Consider the following 22962-nt stretch of genomic DNA (forward strand, 5'->3'; position numbering starts at 1 on the left):
TCATATTCGTCTATATATAAACTTTGAATAATGTTTCACTTTCCACTCGGTCCACTTTGTCGGAACTAATTGATGAAGCCACGCCTAAATAATTCTCCACGTATAGCGTCCGGCTCCTCTAAACTTCATCCTACGATCCTCTGACCATCCCTGGCTGCATTATTAATCTTGATTCTTGTTGGTCTGTGTTGATGTATTCTGTCGGAGATTTTGTTGACCACGAAGATGGTTTATCATAAACTTTTTAATGACAAATTACGGGGATCGATAGAAAAGGGTAGTACGTCTTAAAAAAAAATCTGGTCATACCATTTGTCCAAATATACAATGTTTGATACGGGAAATAATTGTCATGTTTTGACTGATATCTTCAATGGTTTCGAACAAGGAATAAGGAATTATGAAATGAGAAAACTAGGGAAACGTTATACAGCAAAAGATTCGTTGAACTTGGCCTTGACGAAACTTACTCTTATTTCTAGAAAATATCATGGAAAATCTACAGATAATTTCCAGCGAAAACGAGTTTTGTAGCACAAGATTCGTGACTTGTTAACGTCTGCAAAAAGCAGTCCAACCCGACCGCCGTTGAAGGGTATCAACTAATGTTGTACGCTACTATACCATGTATGTATAGTCGATTCTCCGACAAAGTTAGAGGTTCGCAAAGAGGAAACCTACCGCCTGCGAGAAGAGCCAGGCAACCGTCCGTATCGACTTCCGACAAACTCGAGACTTCGGATACACATACAAAATATCAGTGACTAACTAACCCGCATAAAAAAAATGTCCTTGTGCCTACTCCGAGCTCTGTATGTAGTATCAACTTTCAACTCTGGAGCATTCAACCGCTGACGTAGCTTCCTCTACGATCAAACCGTGACGAAATAGTTTACTGAACAAGCTCCATGCCACATAATGTACCTACTTGTGAATTTAAAACCAGATGGAAGTTCGTACTCTTTACTATGTTCGAATGTTTATTTTACACATTTCGTGTACTGTTAAATTTGTTAAATACAACCATATATCAAACAGATACTCGAGAATCTGAATTGAACTTGTAAGTTTACGACTAACAATTCTTTTAGTCAGAAATAGGGATTTCAAAGATAAGGTATACTGTATAACTTGAGCACGAAGCAATCATTGACGCATCAGAATTTATTTTTCGGTGCATCGTTGCAACATTCGAGAATTGCAGCCTTGAACGCGTCTCACCTTGAACGTTAATTACCTGAGGGAAAAACGACTTTGTAGTCCATTGAAGTGATTTCTCATATCTGCACGGCAAGTTCCTGACCATCGTTATTCAAAATTACTTCATCTGCTATTTCAACTTTCATACGTATTAAATTTTTTGTAACGAACATGCGTAATAGTTATACTTTACGCCCATTGCCAGAAGGATCAGAAGCAACTTCCGTAGCTAACGTCATGAAGCACTGCGACAACATCCTCAATGACACGCTGTGATATTGCGTCCAGAATAATGAACACACACAAAAAATATTTTTTGCAACACCTGCGTGGAAAGTCCATTTTTATGCACCATTTACAAGCACTGAAAGTAGTCTTTTATACACATGTGCGGGAAAAACTTTCCCGCATTGCTAGCGGTGTGAGAAAAAAACCTTCGCACATTGCCGGCGGTATAAGATAAACCTTCGCACATTGCCAGCGGTGTTCGGTTCGTCTTCGACTCGCCTTCAACTCGTCTCCGGGCTCGTGATGCGCCTTCACGCTTGTGCGGGCATTGCCACCTTCGCGCACTAGTATCGAAAAACACTATTGTTGCAGCTCAGTAGACAGTATTCGGTATAACAAACTGTGATAAAAACAATCGTACTTAGAAAAAAAAATCTCTTTCTCATTACCGTTTACCACATGTCATTCGTATCAATATTTATACCTAGAAACATGTCATAATGTAATATCCAAGAACATACTACGATGTATGCACGTATTGTATGCGCAGATGTAGAACGTAGAAGTTATGTTACATATAGTTTCAAAATCAGTATTGAAATATCATGGAAAAACGTTAACGAGTAAATTGCGTCTCGATTAGGTATAAACCATCCATAAGCTGTAAATTTTACATCGAACGAAAGAAATATAAAAATTTTGAATTGAAATGAATCATCGACTCACCGATTTATCGAGTACTATTATTCAAAATATTTTTATCGCCACAACGAAGTTCTTCATTCTGCGATAGGTAGATTATATTCCCCACGCAGGTATGGTACAATATATACTCAACTTTCCCGAGTAATTTACCAATCACATGCTGGTTCAAGGTATGCTATATTGTATACATGCCTATCGTAATCGCATCACAACAAACTGTACATATATCGTGATTAGTGTGGAGTCCTGCAGACCTTCTGCACGCAACTACGGAACTCGTTACTCGATATACCTGTAATTACGCTAACGAGCTGCAGCGAGGTATAATAAACCGAAAATACATTAAAGTAAATGTAGAAGTTAGCGTAAAAGAATTCACGGATCCTCGTCGTTGTCTGTTACAACTAATACCGAATGAATTGCGAATAATTGGATGAATCGAGCCCTTATTCGCATTTAGGGCGAAATTTAATTTTTATAACGATCGCAAAATCCGGGGTAAGTAAAGTTTGAATTCTGGTATGTACTTCTTCAATATTAGCTTCCAAAATTTTGTTTCTTATTATTCCCAGGTTGATACAATCGTACGATTCTCGCCCGGTGTATAGTTTGATCTGCAGAACTGCGTTTGTTTCAAATATAAGTTAGCGGTCGTAAATTAAAAAAAATTCTACATCTAAATTATTCCTGTTTACTGCTAGGACGTTACATTTACAGAAAAACTTTCATAATTGTTATCAAGAAATGCGGTCTCAATATTTTTTCACGCGGTATTGATCTTGAATCTCGCAATTCACGTGTAGGCGCGCCTTATTATATATACATACATATATATAGAAACGTAACACGCGTGCTAAGAAGTCGTTTCAGTTCAACTTATGAGAGAAAAATATGTCGACATTAAAATTAACTTGTGAATAATTTGCTGCTATGAAAAAATCTGACATCTAAATTTGTGAGTAAAGTAAAGTGAGAAAAAAGTGTACGCGAATTGCCTGACACGCCTACATTATACTTATAATGTATATTCGTGTAAGCTTACCGCCGACCCCTTTTTTCTTCCACGTTTTATCTTGCGTATATGTTCTTGACGGGAAAACACGGAAGCCTGTATGCAATGACTTCGAGCTTATCTCGTCCCTCCGTTGTGTGTGCCAACACACTGGGAGCCTTCGCGTGTATAACAGTGAATTCTACAGAGAATTACTGACAATCGACGTATTTGTGACTGGCAGGTGTTAGCAAACAGTTAATATTGCTTGCGATATGTGGAACATGTTTAGCTACGTCTAACAACTTTACTCAAACAACACATATTCTCTGCACCAGCGGTTAAGGCCACTTCCCATAAGGAGATTCAAGGTCGTAAGGACTTCCACTACGGAACCAGAGCATGAAGTCATATTACCGTATTATACAAGATGCAAGCTCAGCAAATTCCATAGTATACTATGAATTATTATATTCAGGTATCAACATACCCTCTTTCCAGCACGCCGGACAAATTTTCAAGTTTATCGGTAGAAATTGCAGGATCGATAGGTACACCATGTATAAATACAGTAAAACTCTTGGTAAAAGTATACGGAAATACGAGGTATATATATATTTAGGGTGGTTTTTTTTTTAATTTTTTTTTTTTCTCTTACGTACCTTCGAAAAAGTTAGTTTTCAGCCTCAACGAAGCCTCGTGAAACCGCAACACGGTGGCTTAATCCTAAAAGGTGACGCATCCGGTTTGAATTTTTCCCATTTGATTAACACAGGATGAGGGCCATGCAAACACTCTAATCGGGATATCTCGGAAACTACGCAAGTTACGGAGTCGTTTTGTTTTCATTTTGTAGGTAATAAAATTTTCTATAAAAAAGGTCGATACTACTAATACCGTTCGGCAAAAAAGCGATTTTGATGGTAAAAGGACGTATAACTTTTTTATATATAATATATACATATATACATATACGTATGTAAGTGTAAAATTTTTCCCTGGCGTCACCAATTTTCTACTTTTTGGAATATTGCTATTTCATTTCACAATTGTACAACATTATACTTGTTGATTTCACGAGTAAAACATGAGAGACACCCTATAGATTTTTGAGTGTAGTTAAAACTCGTGTAAAGAGCATTATGTTTCTGTTATCCTTTAGATATTTGCAGTTGCGGTTTGACTTCCAATAACGTCACAGGCGTGAACGTTCCTCTTAAATTGGATCACGAAGCCATTTTCTTGTAATTTAAAAAAAAAAACTTGGGAAAATTTGTGCAAAAAACTGTTGTTGCACAAAGGTTGAAGCATCGAGACAAATCTTCAATTCCGATAAAATATTCAATTCATCTGTTCGGTCTACGTTGACCGTGCACTATGTAATAAATTCTGAGAGATTCAGACGATTTCTTAACTGTCGATATATCCGGGGATTGCCGTCTCCTTTTCTTCGAAGTCGTTGGTTGCACCGATCGAGCAAACTTCCTCATCCGTTTCGGCGAACAAATTAATAGCGCTCCAACCGTCACAAACCAGTTTCATGTTTCCTAATTTCAACCGAAACCTCCGGCACCCCCTAAGTACTTAAGTAGGTATGCACTTCGTGTCTTCGGCTTGATGACTCATTTTATTGTCCTACCTGGCTCACAGAGCCGACTGTAATCCAGCAGTTGACACGTCACGGTGAGGATTATACGCAGGCTTGTATACGCGACACCGATATTCAGAGCAGAACACATAAACACGTCGTTGCCTCAATTGTCTATTTAGTTCCAACATGAAAGATAAATCTGTCATCGCAAGGTGAAATTCTAACGCTGGACAAGAAGTTGTTGAACTCCGAAGTCCAGTTGCCGGATCATAAAGAGTTTGGAAATTCCAAAGACGCGTAAAATCATATTGTCACTTCGGCTTAGTGACCTTCGTCAAAAGCCTTAAAATATTCAAATTTTCAAAGGTCAAATGCGATATGGTTTGCTGCGAAAAATTAATTGCCGACATTATCCGATCGGCTCGAACAAGTTGAACATCATTTTTCGACTGTGAACATTACAATACGTATGCATTTACACGCGCTACAGCATTTCCGCTGAAACTGGTCAAACGATGAAGAATATCGATAGCCGATCAAACTGCACCCGTGATTACCGGCGGAAAAAAAAATTTGAAAATCGGTAGGCGATCCGTGCCGATCGTCTTTTTCTGGGGTAAAAGTAGAAGGTGCGAATCGGCGTTTCTCGCCTTTTGCTTTGCCGCTGCAGGATGATTCGGACCTTACTTCGGTTCGCAGCAGCGAGCAGTCGCCACCTCAGGTTTCAAGCCTCAGCAGCAGTTTGATGTCGGACGCTGTTGCGGCAGCATCGAGACTCGCGCGCCGATCGGAACCTTTGGCGTCTCTTTTAAAGCTGCGCAGGACTCGCAGCCACATCGTTTTTCAGGAATAATTTTCCCCGATTTTCGTACCGGTTTCCGGCAGGTTCCTGCAGTTCGACCGATTATCATCCCGTTTCGCAGACTCGTCAAACCGGTAAAAAAAAAAGTCATGCGTAATCCTTGCGCGACCAGGACTCGGCAGGCAATGACGATCAGCGGTGCTTACAAGCTTTGGATAATCGCGTTTTAGTGCAAGGTGGAAAATGTGCGGTGGAAAAAATCTATTATTGTAGCATTTAACTAGGTTTGAATAATCTAAACTTTGGTGTGTGCGATCGTTGTGATTTGGCGGTCAAACTACAACCGTTTCGAAAAACCGAACGATGATCGTAATTCGGCAGTAAAGAGAGCTTCTCGCAGTGCGTCGACTACTCTGTGCAACGATTATTCAATATACGTACGGTCGCAACAGTGTCTTCTTACAAATTATTTACCGCCTATTTACAATTGTTCGTTTGCCGAAACACAATTTCATTTGTTTAAATCGAGAATCATCATCGATCGTTCCGTGAGGTTTCAATCGTGAGTGAGTCAGGATTTTAACACAGGTAGTACGCGTATCGTTGTCAGTGATAACAAACGAATCGTCATTTGGATGAATCATACTTTGGCTGGCTGAAATTAAGCGCAAAAAATGAAGATCGATTTCACGCCTCTGACAACTGGTTCGACCAAAGGTACCTTTTTATACATACACGTATACCATGTATATGTACATATTTTATTTTGATAACGTAACATGTATGTATCTATTTTATTTTGATAATATCTACGGCAGTTTGAAAAAAATACCCTCGTCATTATTCAAATTGAAAACCGCTTGAACTACACGCGATTGTTCAGCGGTGAAACGACTCTCGGTTGTTTGCAGTGACGGACGCTTTGTGAGATCGTACTAAAATTCTCCGTTTCTCTGAAATCGGTATTTTACGTCCCTGATTTCTCACACCGGAACCGATCACTGAACCGGTAACCGTAAACGTGACGAAAAGGTTATTCAAACGTATGAACTAATTTTAAGTACGTTTTGGAAGTTGTAAGATGAAGAATAAAAAATGTATGTGTATGCGTATGCCTACAGTCATATTAGTGTGCGAACTGAAGAACAGCTGATCAAATAATTGCTAAATTAACATTCACGTTTACTTTCACGATTCGACAGGCGTTGTATAATTCATAGAAATAACCGAGTTGGGGGTAAAATTGTAGTAGATTACACGTTATTCTTATGAGATAAAGACGACTGTTTTCTGTGCCTCATTATCTGAGATCTTTCAAACCACAATGTGTATAATACAGTTTATAATACCATTATAATACACGCTTTGTCCCAGTAACGCGGTGAACATAACGGATAATAATACGAGACTCAAATTAGCCTGCAGAGAAGCGTACGTGTGAAAAAATAAGTTCGCAAAAATGAATTCTCCGAATTTCACGATAAAAATGAGTATTCACCGTTTCGGTGATGTTGTTTATCTTATGGCGCTTGTTGCTTGCCGCACATCAAGCGTGAAGCTTGACTCTACAATTTGATAATGTAAAATTTTATACTTCCTCCAGGTCCATTGCCTGCACGAGTTTATGTGTATGTTGTATGAGATAAGATTTGCTTTGTCTGATTTGACAAGAATCGAGGGTGTAGAGGTGGCGGTGCACGAATAGTAGTTGTACACACGTACTGTTTATAACTAGGTGTGCATACGCAACGCGGCCGACTTGCTCGCGTGCGGCTAAAAAGCAGCAACGTTCCGAAATACGTCCGACAATAAGGTACATATGTTGCATGCATGTACATATAAATGTCGTGTATAGATATAAAGCCTGCAACAGCGACAAGTGGGGATAAATAAGTCGTAACGCTGCTCGTGCGGTGTTTTAAAACTATTTTCATTTTATTTCACTGCTTACACGGTGAAAAAATTTGCCAACTGTAAAGCCTTGATCGATAATTTAATTACGAATTTCGTGACCGCCAAACTTGTCGCAGGCATGACGAAGCTTAATTCGGAATTTCGCACGTCGATCGTCAACTCTGTAAATTTCGAGAGGGAAGTAAAAAAGCGAGAGGAAAAATCGTGAATAGCAAAAAAAAAAAAACACCGAGAACCGTGATTTTCGAGATGTGTAATTTTTTGTACTTATAGCAATATCGGATATTCATTCCTGAGATTGGTTTTCTCTCCGAATCTTCTTTGCTTCCATTTTGTAAAATGTGCCGATTTCTAAGTTACTCTGAAATCCGGTATATGCGGTGTTATTCAAAGTGAAATTATACGTGCATGCGCGTTTATAATGCTATTTGGAAATTCCCACTGCCTCTGGACAAAGGAAAGTCTTACGACGGTCGGATCTTGGGATACGATAAGAAGTCGATTTCTTATAATATCCTTGGTATGAGTACGAATTTGAGATGGAAAAAATTGTAGAAAAATGCGGTGTGCAAATGGCGGGCACTTGACTCAACGAATTATCTGAATATCGCTGAAATATTATTCCAACAACGTTCGACCGCAGACTTATACACAGTTATAAATTTCCTGAACTGCAGTCCTTCCTTTATGCAAACCTATCAACTGCTTTATTACTGAACCGTTATTCGCCGAAATTTCAGAATTGTAAACGGAACATTGTCACATCCTCGCAGATGATGAAAAATATGAAACCAGAGTTGCGTCTCCGTGCTCTTGAGCTGGAAAAATTGTTGCGAAACGTTATATAAATATTGTGCGAACAGTTCTTACATGTTACACATCTACCGTGCTCGTCGTATGTAATATAATATTGTTATACCTTGTGGTAATTCAGTCGAGAGTTAAGGTCTGCAGTCCGCGGAGGGCCGCTCATGGAGCTAACAAAATTAGACCGGCCAGCGAGGAGCGACCATGTAAAGTAGTTGAGAAATGAACGAGGTGGAAATTTTATCGACTAAAAGCTTCTCACCCTCCACTATACAGTTGCCTGAGTTATACCTTGAAAAACAACGGCCGCGATGCCGCCTATAAGATTCAACGCTTAATTCTGAAAACCCGCGGCTAGACTGCTCTTTGACAACCGTTGCGTTGCGCTTTCCGCATATACGCCGTTGAACGTGGTCCATGATTTTATATGTACATATGATAATCACAAATTGAAAATCAGAGTCGTTCGACGGAAGTTCATTGCTATTTCTGCCGTCGGCGAAAGTTCGGCGAGCAAAGACTGAAAAAAACCGATGTAATATTCTCATCGTCGTTATTAACGCTAATTATCTCTGATACTTTTATTTTCCAAATTTATTTTTCCCTTCCGAATTTTCGACGAGTGTCTTTTTCGCCAGGGACCGGATTCACGGTCTACCGATCTTGAGTAGACGCCGAAAAAGTCGCGTAAGTATCAGAACGAACACCACGAAGTTTCGCGTATTTCGGTTATGCATCGTACGTTATACGTATATACGTAATATGATGCAAAGTTTAATTCCTCTCACAGTCGGATCGTGAAACACGTGTCGCCGCGACGCCTGATATCATCTTTGACACTGGCTACACATTATATTAATTATTCAAGTTCAAGGGAAACTGCCCGAGCGGTCTTTTGGCAACGTTTAAACAATTGGATGTCGCAATGCGAGCCGTGGTTTAATTTATTGCGTCTTAACAGACTCGAGTCTCGTTTCCGAGATTGTTGGCACAGCTTTTTGTGAATTCATCTCGAGATCCTTCAAACAGATGTGTGTGTGCGTGTACTTGTGTTATTACCCCATAACAAGGAATCAAAAGTAGATACGCTTTATAAATTTTTCTTTCTCATTGTTTTGTCTTCGAAACTTGATTTGTAATTATTGTTATTTAATTTGTTACGCATTTCAAAACACGGCACGTAACAAGATTTTAAATTTTTTCTCGACAATTCTGCGAACGATCTCTAAAAAACTTGCACAAAAAATCATTGTGTGGAAAAAAATGTCAATTTACTTATCCACACCTGTTGTGACGCGTTGTTGCGCAACGATGCGGGAATAACAACGTTTTGGATCAGCTTGACAATCATCGGCACTTATAACTTGAGGAGTTCCGATATTTATAGGCCTTTTAACGAGTGCTTATAAGAATTACCTATGGCACATACATCCACACATACAGAGACGAACCGTAAAGAGTTATCGCAGCCTGCGGCTCACGCTGCGATGTCAGGTCGGATTATTTTCTTGTTTGGACGAATGCGGCTGTGTGTGGTACATAGTAGGTTTTTGAGAAAGAGAGGAGAGAAAAGCGGAAAGAAAAATAAAAAAAAAAATGAAACTCAAAACAAGTCAAAAGTGAAAAAGGAAAAAAGGAACAACAACGTGGAAGAAAAGATGATTGCCCGTAAATCCTGAGATGTGTGTACATCGTGAAAATAGTAATAAAATTCTTTGACAAGTTTATAAATCTTCGCCGGGGGTTGGGTTGTTGATCTTCATCTCAACTTCCCGTTGAGTGGAACTGTATATACGTATATACATAGATGCACGCGTGATATGCACGTTGGTATAGCAAGTCGAAGTAGGTACATAATATGTAATATTAAATGGTTAACGAATCACTGGGCACGTGTAGTTTTCCTAGTGTGCCTGCGGCTGAATTCAATGAATTTCCCTATCGCCGTTTGTATGTATAGATAATGGCAAAAAATACTCCGGCTTGTTATCGCGAAATTAGATGTATCGTAAACATAGATATAAATAATGATTATACTTGCCGTAGATCGCAGCCTGTCCTGTTATACGTGTTTTTAAATTTCAAGTCCTGATTCTCAAATTACTTCCGAGTATGAATATTAGTACTTTCGTGTGGACTTGGTATACTACGTATGATAATGCACTTACACCTGTATACTCGACGGAAATATTTGCGGCACTGCGCATAGAGGATAGAAGTTGATACGATTTTATTTTTGTGTCGCAGTTAATGAACAACGATAACGAGAGACGGTAAGCGATCGCTTGAGCAAATGTGTCCCAAATATCATACCTGCGTTATAAATTACACTTATACCGAAAATGTTCATTTTCAAATAAAAACTTTACTTAATCATTTTTCCCCAGCGAAATAAGTTGTATAACATCGTTATTCCCTTGGTGACGGATTTTCAACGCTTTACAGAGATAGATAGATGGATACAAATTTTATTATACCGAGGCGATTGCCTTTAGGTATAAAGAAGCCAGCAAATATGGTTAACAAACGAAGCGAGTTACAATCAACTTCTAATTTAACTTTTAAAGAGAGAGAGAGTTAGACGAAGTATCACTTCTTTTTTGAAATATGCCCACATAGACGTTCGGTTTCAACGCAATTCTTGCACCGCTGTTCTTAAAATTCCGCGTGGGATAAGTCATACTATCCCACTATGATAATTTTCATATTAAATTTTGAACGAATCACTGCGGGAGGACATGAAATGTTGAATTATGGAATGAATTTTCGAGACGTATCAATTGTATCGTAGAATTGATAATACTTAAGGTGTGTCTGGCTTAGAAAACGGATCCGATTGTTTCCGATGTGACATAACGTTTGCGTTATCGTGTCGTTGCCGATGACGTAGCCCACCATCGGCGTGTCTTATTGTGTAGGTCTACGCGTCCCAACGTGAAAGACACCAATAAATAATGCTTAGGGATCGTCTGTCTGGCCCATAGATATAACCCACGTCCTATAACTTTTTTCAAATAATATTTGGATAAGCATTTCCGAATAACAACAACGCCTGGCGGCTTCGAGAGAGGAAAACTTGATCGTTTCGAATGAGCCTGTGACGTCTGTCGTATCGTTCTGCGTCGTATCTTCACACCGGCAATATGAAGCGGAAATTGAGCGAATTAGTTGTCAGGAAATACAAGCTCAAAATCCAATAACTTAAATACGTCTCGCTTAAATCCAAGAGGAAAATACCGCAGCCCGTGTTGAATTTTTTTTTTTTTTCTCTCCTTTCAAACGTCATTTCATGAAAAACTATCATCATTATTGTCGTTGGTTGCAGTCTCAGAAAAGGCGGGGTTCGTGTCAAATATCATACTTTCTATCAGAGATTATTAACAAGTAGAGTTAACTGATAACACAATTAAAAGATCATCGAAAATCATTCGCAGATAGGTCAATTGGAAAGTAATTTCAGATCATACGTTATTCGAGATACATAACTGTAGGTATGTATACTAGGTAGTTATGACAATGTGATAAATCGCAGGACGAAGAAAAAAAGGTCGGTTTTTTGGCGAATTCAATTCCATAAATTGCGCTGTTCTAAAAAATGTTGGATAAATAACGGGTGTGAGAATAAAGTTTTGAGAATCCCTTCACTTCTTTAAAACACAAATCTTTCATCGCATTTCTCCCTCTCTCTCTCTCTCTTTCTCTCTCTTTCTGTACATACAAAATGTTATGAAAATGAGTTTTTAATTTGTGCCTGATCTTTTTCGGATTCTAATAATATCACCGATGGCAAAAATATTATCGACACATTATTCGACGTAAATTTAGGTATTGATTGAAAATTATATCGAAGTATGCTTCGCGCAATGTAATAAAGAATAGTGAATAGCTAAGTTACGAAACGACTTGCAGAGGAGGAAGAGAATGAAAAGTTGCGCTTCTTGCACTCGTCGCGACTGCATTTATTCCCCTGTCGCGCTTCTTTTGTGCAACGATCGAATTGAGAATCGTACGTGCAAAAATTGCAACCCTAGACAATCGCTCGCGCACGAGTCGCATCCCTTCGTCGGCACGATCGTAAATCGATCTGTCTGCCAGAGTGCATATTATAAGGATAAAGGCGATGATCCAATTCCCTCGCTAGTTGTTGTTGTACCTTTATCTCACCGTCCCAGACATATTCATTTTCGAGGCAAATAAAACTGATCGTTTCTCAGAAGAATTTTTAAGTTTAAAAATGATCAACGATTTTTCAGAATAATAGATTTATGGCCCGCGTATTTTGCCGACTTAGTGGTACTTTGAGAAATCGAAAAATGCGACCTAAATGTTGCAGAATCAGTAGCCAAGAAAATAATCTGAAAAATTTTGGCGTTTTTTGGCTGTAAGGTTGGAATCGTTAATGGCAGTTACTTACGGAGACTATAACATTTTTTCAATGGTATTTTTTCGTAATAATACATCGATAAAGATAAAAAAAAATCAATCCTGAAGTTCGTTCCGAGTAGCATATAATTTTTTTTTTTTTTTATTTTTCGAGAGGGGGAAAAACTGAACATTTTCCGAGTGTATATGTATAGAAAATGAGGACACGTCAAGCCGGAGATAAGAAATGAGGCCGTTTATTTTTTTTTCTCAAGAGATAAACGCAACCGAGAGGTAATTGAATGCCACGAATACATTGAGTTAACTGATTCCCGGGAAGATAATACACTGATCCGTATTTTACGCTGCAGATGCACTGAAAAATCACAGAATATGATAAAACTGAGTATAAATAAGTACATAATTTTATATACCTACGGAAAAAATTCCGCGCTATATTTTAAAGCTGAATAAATTACGCGTGTTTGTAAATCAAATTAAATCAAATGCACAGTTAAGTTAACGCTGATAAATTTGCTATAATAACCGGTTTGAGGTTTTGCATGAAATCAAGAGCCTGCATATTGTACTAAGAATTTGATAAACGAACCTGTTTCTGACATTTAATGTTAACTGAGTATACGGTAAGGATCTAGTATTGATTTATGGTCAGTCGTTAATTCTCGGATGTCAGAATCGAATTATTGCGCGATGGAAAATAACTTTCGGCTCAATTAACAACTTGTATCTGCCTTCGGACCGCAGCTCTGCAGCACAAGAGCGTAGTTACGCCAACCTGGACGCCTTTCTTTACCCGTTACAGCTTTGCTTAGCGATCTGTTCGATCTTTTGTAATCAGATCGATACTCGTCTTTGCTCAGCATGTGGACAGGGTCAGACGACACCAGGAATCCGACATGCGACACTTTAACTGCAGGAAAACCACGTAACCTTATAGTTTTACGTTATACGTATTCACTACAAGTGCAGCGTAGCGCGAGTCTCACAGAAGCGAATACCTGTTATAAGATTCCTAGTCAAAAATGTAAGTGTGAAAATAGAAAAAAATTTAGAATCAATTGCCTCTGGGTTCGTCGAACTTTTCGATCCGCATATTTGAAAAATACGTGTCTTACGTGCGATGGTTCGTTCACTTGGAAATCGAAAGAATGATTTCAATTCCTTAGTATTGATATCGAGGGAGTTTTACTGGTTTCAATCTTTATATTAATTTTCGATGACTCGAGGAAATCATCCAATATACTGGTAAATCATTGGAAACAAACCGAAACCGTTTGGTAAACACGAAATCGATGAAAATCAACAGCATATACGATGTTAACGAATTGAAACAATTTGGCAAAAGTTTTCTACAAAAGTTGCAATGATTTTCGTAACTTCTCCAACGCTGTCGCGCGATTCGCGATCATTTCCAATTATTTCCCATAGGTATATCTGTTAATTATTTATCAACATATTTTATTCCCGTATTCCTAAGTTCCTTCGATTTAAAATTCGATAATCAGTTTTTAAACAGTCGAATTGTTTGCAATTCGAATGAATATCGCCTGCCTCGATTATACATTTGCAACTTTTGGCATTTTGCGACGCGGCCGGGTTCGGGTTTCACTCATATCGATATGGTGCGGAGGAGCCGGTTATCCTGCATAATCACGCTGCGAACAAATTATGGCTTGTATCGAAATGCGAAGTAATTTCGAGTGCCGAGTCCCGAAAATACCGGCACTTGGACGAGACCGCGTCAGTAACGAAAATATCCACCGAATCTAAACCTGCGAATGAAGGTATGCGTGTCTCTCTCTCTTTCTCTCTGCACGGCATCCTAGGGTTAATAAAAACATTAATAACAGCGGTAGTCAATGTTGGCTTAGCTGTGATCCACGCAGTCCTCACCAGATCGACGCTTCCGACGCTCTTCTTCCTCAACGATTTCCGGTCACGGAATCTCGATTTATCCGCCTCGTTTTGCGAGGCCTCCATCCAATTAATAGGCCACGCTGATTATAAAAACACCTAAAAATTTCTGGTATTCTTCGCGTCGTCTGATCAGATATCCGCGCTACAATGTGTATCAAAAAACGCCAAAATTATCCGAACATCATCCTTAACCCCTTCAGGCACGCAGTTCGGCTACCTGAAAATGCAAAAAAATCCAGGATCTTGCACGGAATATAAGAAGAATTACAAATAAGAAGAAGAAAAATTGATGCCGCTGTAATGACTTCTCGCGACTGAAAGGGTTAACACGCGATGGTTTGTTACGGTGAATGAAGGTACGAAACGGATCGAAATTTTGAGAAATTTAATTCTTTTCCCGTCCGACAGAATGACGAGTTGAATAATATTCGGGCTTCTTTGAATCGGCGAAAGAAAATGCTGCAAGTTACGACCTAGGAGAAATGTAGCTGTTTGCATTTTTTCACACTCGATGCAGCAATGCTGAAATAACGACTGACTCCCATATTGCAACGATAGATAATATCCCGAGTTTATTGAAATAAACGATTCCCCGCGTTAAGATCCAACCCGATTTATCTCCCCGCTTGACTTTTTTTTACGAAGTCGCTAGGCGAAGGGCAGAGAGAGTTTATGAGCAGCCTGTTGCAAGTAGGGTAACTCTCTGTCGAATACACGGTGGAACGAGAATAAACGGTGACTCTATAGTGGAATTGAAATGTCGATTAAAAGACGCTAAAAACAGGTTGTAAAAATGTTTCGAAAATCGCTGCGCTGCAGTTTGAATATATATGTATATACATATATATATATATATTTATTCCACACCAAATCAACCTACGTATGACCCTCACCGTTGACGATTTTTTTTTATTTTTATAGTATGGTGTAAAGTATACGAAAAGAAAAATAGTTTGTTTTTTACTGCTGCCAAAAACACGAAAACCCAATTTCCGAATGAATAGCCCTGATCGATTGGCCTCACATTTTTTCCATGAATTCTTTGACGAAAAACGAAAATTTCGACACCAAGATGGAAGTGGGCAAGTTTTTGGATTAGACGCTACAGGCGAATCAGGTAATTGAAAAGTTGAAAAAGAAACGTGTAAAATATAAATTTGTATTATTGTAATTTATGTTTAATTCGATTTTTCTCACGTTTTAATTAATTGTTTCGCCCGTAGCTTTTGAACCAAGAGCTCTGCTTCACTTCCATCTTGGTCTCAAAATTTTTTGTTTTTCAACAATGAATTTGTGAGAAAGATTTGAAGCCAGTCGATTAGGAATATTCGTTTGAAAATTGTGTCTTTGTGTTTTTGGGAGTTTTAAAAATCAAACCTGTGGTCCAAAAAATCTAAAAGTCAGTGAAAGACGATTTTCTTGTGCACTTTATACCGTACGTAAAAATAAATAAAATCGCCGATTATGTGATGGTCAGGCGTAGGTCGGTTCGGGGTGAAATGCCTCGTATGCATACACGTATACAATACAGTATTTCTATACTTGAATAAAAAATTCAGAGTAGGTGGGTGTGTTCCATCGATTTGTCAGCCGGGTGTTTAAAAATTTTGCCACACCTACGGATAAGGGCATGGAAATAAACCCACGGGATGTTATTACACAGAATACCGAGAAATTATTTTGTACAACGCGGAAGGTCAGCACACATTCATAGAATGGTAAAACACAATAGTTGAGGTGAGAATTTAAGAAGCTAATTTATAACGACCATACAAGTTGAAGGAGATGTGGAATTTCCTCGACGCGATTTCAATTGAGCAACTTTCAAACGCTTTTGTTTGCAATATTTACCGCATATTGTATCGTAGGTATTTTTACAGTATATTATTCATATTTTCAAATTAACGGCGTATCGACAAAATTTGATGTACCCACGCTAATTTAACACTCTGCAGGGTACGTGTTTCAATCCATGTATAATTTACAATTAGCTCGAAATACATAAAATCTCGTTACAAAGAATTCTTTGAAACGATTCTTTGTACGATGAGTTGCGGGGATTCACGCCGCAAGGATTTATTTACCAACTCGAGAAGGCGCCGACTGAATGCTGAGAATCTCTCGTAATTTCAACATGTTTTTTTTTTTTTTTTTCTTTTTTCATCGCACGCGAATATTTCACCGGAAAAGGCGAAACAACTGCTGATACATTAAACGCAGCCGACTCTTGATCACGCGTCGCGTCTACGATCACGACCATGGAAGAATGATCGTGTCCCTTGATTGTTTCGATCCGGAACGAAGGCGAAATATTCTCTGAAATAATGTAGAACCATCTAAAAGTGACCAACCGACGGAAAATAATAATTAATTAGGTAAAGTTTCCCCTTCATTTTTATGCTTCGGAATTACAGACTGCGCTGCATAAAAGATAGTTTTTTCTCACTCCTCTTTTTTTTAGAGTTTTTTTTTTTTATTTAATTTTTTTTTCGAATAGTAATCCAAGCTTGAAATCACTGTAAAACGGTGGTCATTTGTTTTCACTGAAAGTTCCCAAAGCCCTCAGGAAATTTATAGACTCTTGGGTTCGCTGCAGCTATGTTACATTATATATAAATATATTCCGTAAGGGCCAGGGTTGTCTAATTTTAGGCGGATTTCACACTGTTTTTGGTTTTCTTTTTGTCACTACGTTTGGAACGCGCGCCATCGGTTTCGTAATCGTGTATCTCTGGGAGACTGCAGCCACGATGGTCGGGTCCACGTCCAACGCTTTGGCGGGTGAAAGACGATTTTTTAATTTTTCAATTTTTCAAATTTTTTCTCGAGTGTATCGCATCGAATTTATCCAAGAAATGTTCACAACATACGTTATCCAATGGCGCAGGTCTTGCGGATATAACATAACTAGAAACAAACGGAACGATTGAGGATTTTTTTTTTTGAAAATTTAAGAAAAAATTTTTTTGACTCTCACGAATGTTCTTATATTTATTTTTCTATATTCTAAATTTGGTTCAAGTAGATTTCAGTAGAAACAAAACAAGTTTTCCGAATGGAAAATTACCCTCGATGCATGATGAAATAGAAAACGAGTATAGTGGAAACTTTAACAGTATAACATTAGTTGAAGGCATCCGAAAAGTTCCGGTTCGTAATGTTGAACGTACGTCGGTAATTAACCCAGTTGCTGTAAAACGATAAGTGGGAATTATGGTTCTCTCGAGAAGCTCGTCAAAACTGACATTTCGAAAGTCTAACTAATATTTCCTGCACGTGCAATCTTATCACCGGTAGTATATACACGTATAATCCTAGGTATTTACTTGTTATTTTTAAAAGACGCGGTATCGTCTGCATTGTGTATAACCACGAACACACGCCTCGTTGATTGTGAATAATAGCGTGTACGTTCAGCAGACAAGATCACGAGAAGAATAGCTTACGTGCAAGGCTTCCGACATCATTCCGAAACGGGCGACGGTCTAATTAAACTATATACGAAAAATGAGGAAACGATGCTTGTGCCTTTTGGTACACGAAACTATGCCAGATTCGCTGTTTCAAATGCTTGGTTAATTTCAGCAGTATTAATTTTGTTATAAAACGGGAATAACTATAGGTGCGTTTTCATATTTCGAATGAATTTTGTGTATCAGTTTTCGCAGTTGTTATTTTATCAAGATTGGAATATCAGATAAGCTGACACTATGAAGCGTTAACTGCAGTGGATGATGTCGAGTGAATCCAGTTCCCATCACTACAGCTCGTGTATCACGTATCAATTCAATTATGTACTAGCGATATATCGCTGCTTTGATTCAGTTTCTCGTTTTCAGGGTTTAAGATGCCTCGAGCGTGAGTCAGTTACTCTGCACGTTCAACAAAATGATAATATTTAGGATTTGCGGTATGTAGTGGCAGCCGACATACGCCCACGAGAATTAAGTCAGCGAGTTTGTACGTGCCTCTGCGGTGTACATGGATGTATAGGTATGCGTATGTATATACATACGTATAATACGTTATAACGATGAATGATCGCCTTCGCAGTCCCGTCTTCGCCTTGGGTTTTAATCAAATGCGAAACGACAGCTATATACGAAAACTGGCGGGAAAGAGATCCATCAAGCCTCGATTCACGTGGAGCTTTAGCTTACATACAGGCGTACAGATTATACGCGTATTTACACAGCAATAATAAGATGAAAGTTACCGTCGGGAAACACTGCGAGAGTTACATTACACACATAGGTACCTACGATCTGAGAAAATGTTTATACATCGTTTATTTCGAAATTCAATGATTTCGCTGTTGCCGGATCAAAAGCGGCATTCACCAGCAGCGGCAACAGACGACCTGCAGAAACTATTTTGCATCAGGCTGCACGGTGATTCAAACGATTTTCATTTTATTGCGCGGAACCATGTGTGTCGGCATACAATATTTGTGCTATTATCTATCGTACAAGTTTACTTATATTCCATGAGTTACAACCGTATGAAAATTCCGGAACAATTTGAAAGGCGGTTATAAATTAGAAATACGTCAAAATTTCAACTTTTGTTTCACTCGTTTTGGCGATTGGCCAATACTTAACATAAATATTTAACAAAAATTGTCCGTCATTATTCAACACTATTGAACTCTATAATTCAGTTAGATTTCCAATTGTCGAATCAGGGATAAAAAAAAAAAAAAAAATAATATCGTATAACTTGCCAAACTGTTTCAACATTTCATTTTTCTCTTTCTTTCTATTATACCTGCACGATGCTGTCGGATCTTTCGGCAGGTGCCGAAAAGTTCCGGTTCGAAGTAAAGAAAAAGATTAAGAAACAAAATAAACTGGGACTAAGAAAGTATAAATATGCGGCACATTGTTTTTTTCATTTAATTTTACATTTTTCAACGGTAACCTAGATCGACTTAACATTGTACAGACCCCCCGATGTCCATAACGTAAAGCATTCGGGCACACCACCACCAACGCCTATTTTTGTACTCGGTTAGCTTAGCAGGGCGCAGTTCACAAATTTTACTACAGTTTAAATTTCACGCAAGTGTATATCATGGACAGGCTTTTGTAACAGCTCGTTCGATCAACAAAAACAAACACACTCGGTATCTTTCTGTTCAATCTTTAATCCGCGCAAACATATTTCAGTGATTTATTTGTGTGGATCTATATAACATTAAATCGCATCTATAATACACAGGCGAAATAATCTGTTCTGCGTTAATTATTATTGGTCCAGATTTCAATTCTTGTTGGTGTTGAGCGTCGTTTGCATCAGTTGAAGGGAAATTCAAGTTTCGCGAATCATGAATAATAACGTAATAAGACCGCAATGCAGTCAGTTTCGCGCGAACACGCCAACCTGACGTAATGCGGCACTCGTCACGAGGGAAATATTTTCCACGAAACGACTCGTTCACCGCATGAAATTTTACCTTTTAAAGAAATTTGTCGAGCGTACAAGTATCGCCAAACTCAGAGTGACGAATAGGAAAACGGTGAAAGATTTTTCATCTTCTTTATATTCAAAATTGTTCAAATATCTAACCGTAACCACGGTAGACCAAGTTTTGTTGAATCATGAGATTTGGTAAAGGGATTTGAAATGCTTGAAAATCATTTAAAGCGCGTTGAAATTTCACACAGACCAAAATACACGAGACAAGTCAACAGTTTCGGTAGGTGGAAGCAAAAACCGTGGCGAAACATAGCGAGCACGAAATTACGTGACTGACAATGAACTACTGCGGATGTGACTCGCAATCTTGTCACACTCTAAATCATCAACGTGTGCCTGATTAGCAGCTTAGCCAGCTTTAAATACCGTCAAACTAACTTAACGAGCATAATTTCACTTACGCGCAAAATTAAATTTGAAATTACGATTTACACACGGATTCAGAAATGCTAATCGGCATTTGGCGAGTAACTACGTAGCCGAAAATGTGATACAAGCACCTTGACAAACACCTTTGTCCGTGACGTTAAGCCTCAATAATGTTCAAGTATATCACGCGATTTTTCTAGTACAATTGAACAGCGAAACAAAAAATCTGCGTGAACGCTTCAAAATTCGATGTTTTTGTTATACGTCGTTTCAATAGTTTTTTTCAAGTTCACGAGTGAGGCAGTTCTTTCTCATTCAACGTAGATGGGATCGAGTGCGAGAAGAAGCGAATTACTACTGCAACCGTAGCGCGTTGCCGCTTTATGGTACAGCTTGACAATAGTGAAGTGGTCGTCAAAAAACTCGGTACCCGGTATACGTATGTAATTCGTGGCAAAGACGGAGAAGCGTGAACGCTTTTTCACTCCCGACAAAAATAATTGTCCAATCATGGTGGAACCCTATCGTATTTACGGTTTCACCGCAACTAAAAACAGAACACCCGGCTCTAACGAGATTTTGTACGTATCGGATCCTTGGATTTCGTACCGCTTGAGCCCTACGTTCTAAACTATATACGTTGTTTTTACAGTTGTTGCTATGGCGGCTATGATTAATTAATGTAATAATTTGACGTGATTTAAGCACGTGATTGATCGTCGACGTGAAATTTATAACGTCACTTAGTTATTGATGAGACAAATAAACTGCGAGTAAATTAACCCTTTTTATTGTTAAGCAGATGATTTTTTTTTCTTTTCAAGACGTGCCTATCACTTCACCCTTCAATTTACAGTGGTCTAATTACTGCGTTTTCTCTCTTATTTTAAGTCCATATTTCTGCGCCGTTTTTCACGCTACTTCGCCGACAGCCGTGAACATCAAGTCGCATACGTGGCAGGCGAAAATTGAAAAATATTGAACCTAGCGTAACGAAGAGTATCGAAGCTATTGAAAATTGACAAGAATATTAGTCAGAAACTGATTGAATATGGTGATCTTTTTTATTCGGTATATTTGCCTGCCACAGCACGTAAGACAACAGCTTTAAAAAATGTATAAATTGAAGATCTCGAAACTAAAGCGTGTCTCTTTTGTTCTGTCATTAGCCATGACCATCCTGCTATCCAACGGAATCTTCTCGCTGATTCTGTGCATGGCAGCTGCTCCAGCTGACGTAATGGTGCTCGGCAAGCCGAGCTTCATCTCAGACCAAGGCCAGTTCGTTCGTAAATGTATTTACTCCAAATGGTATTCGAAGCTGCAGGTCAATTGCAGCAGGAGAGATTTCGAGAACATTCCAGAGAAACTGAACACCAAAGTCGAGGTTAGTCTACTACCATTCTATAGGTACTTTGGATTTCATTTATACGTATGTTTATTCCCAATCGCAACATTATTCAGGTGATTTAAACTCGCTACAAGCTGTAGACGACGGAGAAATTACACTTTTATGAAAGTTTGGACGACTTGTCATTTTTCGTGATTAGCAAGGAAATTTCCTATCGAGAACTTAGCGGTTCATGATTAAATTTGATCACGTGGTTACTAATTATCTACGTCGTGTTTGTTTTTTGTTTCAAGATAATGGTGATGTCCTCCAACCGGCTGAGAGAAGAATTACCGCCTCATACCTTCGCCCCGTATACAAGACTGGTGTCCCTCTTCCTCAATGACAATTTTTTGAGCGATATCAACAACACTATCGAGGACCTCCAGTATCTTCAAGTCCTCGACATATCTGACAACGGTTTTTACGTCCTACCGTCGACCCTCTTCCAGCTTCCGTATCTCCGTACGCTGTACCTGTCGCACAACTTCCTCACGGACGGAACATTCAAGCTGGAAGTAACTGCGCCAATCGAACATCTTGAGATCGGGCGGAACAAGTTGACGAAAATACCGTCGATCGGACCTCAGCCGTCGCTGACTAAACTGAACCTATCGACTAACAACATTGATCGGCTATCGGTGGACGATGTGGCTCCGTTCTGCAAATTAGAAATCTTGGATATCACCAACAATCCCATATCGTTAGGGGACTCGAGTTGCGATTGTCACCAGTTCATGAAGTGGGTGAAAATACGTAACATAACGCTTGTATCGAATATTGCCTGTAAACGCGAGACCCTCGATTCTTGCAGCGCAACGAGTTTCACAAACGAGACGATGGCGTTGTACAACGAATGCTTAGGAGCGATCGAGATCGCCAAAGCTCAAGCCAAGGCGAAGGCGACCTGGATAACAGCGGGAAGCTGCATCCTCGCCTTTCTGGTTTGCGTCATAATCGGTCTTTACTGTGTCCATAAGAGGAATAAGAAGCGGGAAAAGAAAAAGAAGAAGGCGCAAACATTGGCCGCAAATAACGCGAACACGGAACTGCTCAACGGCAATTTGCCTGAGCCAGTCTAGGAGGCGGTCCTCGAGTGAAAATGTGCCTGAGCTTCGCTTCAATGGCGGATAAATCGCCGGTGATAAGGAACACGCGTGGTCTTGAACGACCAGACGTGAGGTGGA

General features: G+C 39.0%; 1 protein-coding gene across 1 annotated transcript; it reads left to right on the top strand.

Annotated features, from left to right (window-relative positions):
* The first annotated feature begins 5426 nt into the window (after positions 1-5426).
* LOC124297285 (protein lap4-like) lies at positions 5427-22957 on the top strand. Its single transcript, XM_046748152.1, has 3 exons — positions 5427-6234; positions 21555-21772; positions 22030-22957. Exons 1-3 carry the CDS (start codon positions 6192-6194, stop codon positions 22855-22857), a joined length of 1089 nt encoding a protein of 362 aa, XP_046604108.1. The 5' UTR covers positions 5427-6191; the 3' UTR covers positions 22858-22957.
* The last annotated feature ends 5 nt before the right edge of the window (positions 22958-22962 follow it).

This window comes from Neodiprion virginianus, chromosome 2, assembly GCF_021901495.1.
Source record: "Neodiprion virginianus isolate iyNeoVirg1 chromosome 2, iyNeoVirg1.1, whole genome shotgun sequence".
Classification (NCBI taxonomy): Eukaryota; Metazoa; Arthropoda; class Insecta; order Hymenoptera; family Diprionidae; genus Neodiprion; species Neodiprion virginianus.

What these genes read in the sequence shown, in the direction of transcription:
- LOC124297285 (XM_046748152.1), top strand. Translation starts at nt 6,192, where the DNA reads ATGAAGATCGATTTCACGCCTCTGACAACTGGTTCGACCAAAG. An exon ending in GACAACTGGTTCGACCAAAG is followed by an intron (nt 6,235 to 21,554) that starts GTACCTTTTTAT and finishes TTCTGTCATTAG; the next exon opens with CCATGACCATCCTGCTATCC. An exon ending in AACTGAACACCAAAGTCGAG is followed by an intron (nt 21,773 to 22,029) that starts GTTAGTCTACTA and finishes TTTTGTTTCAAG; the next exon opens with ATAATGGTGATGTCCTCCAA.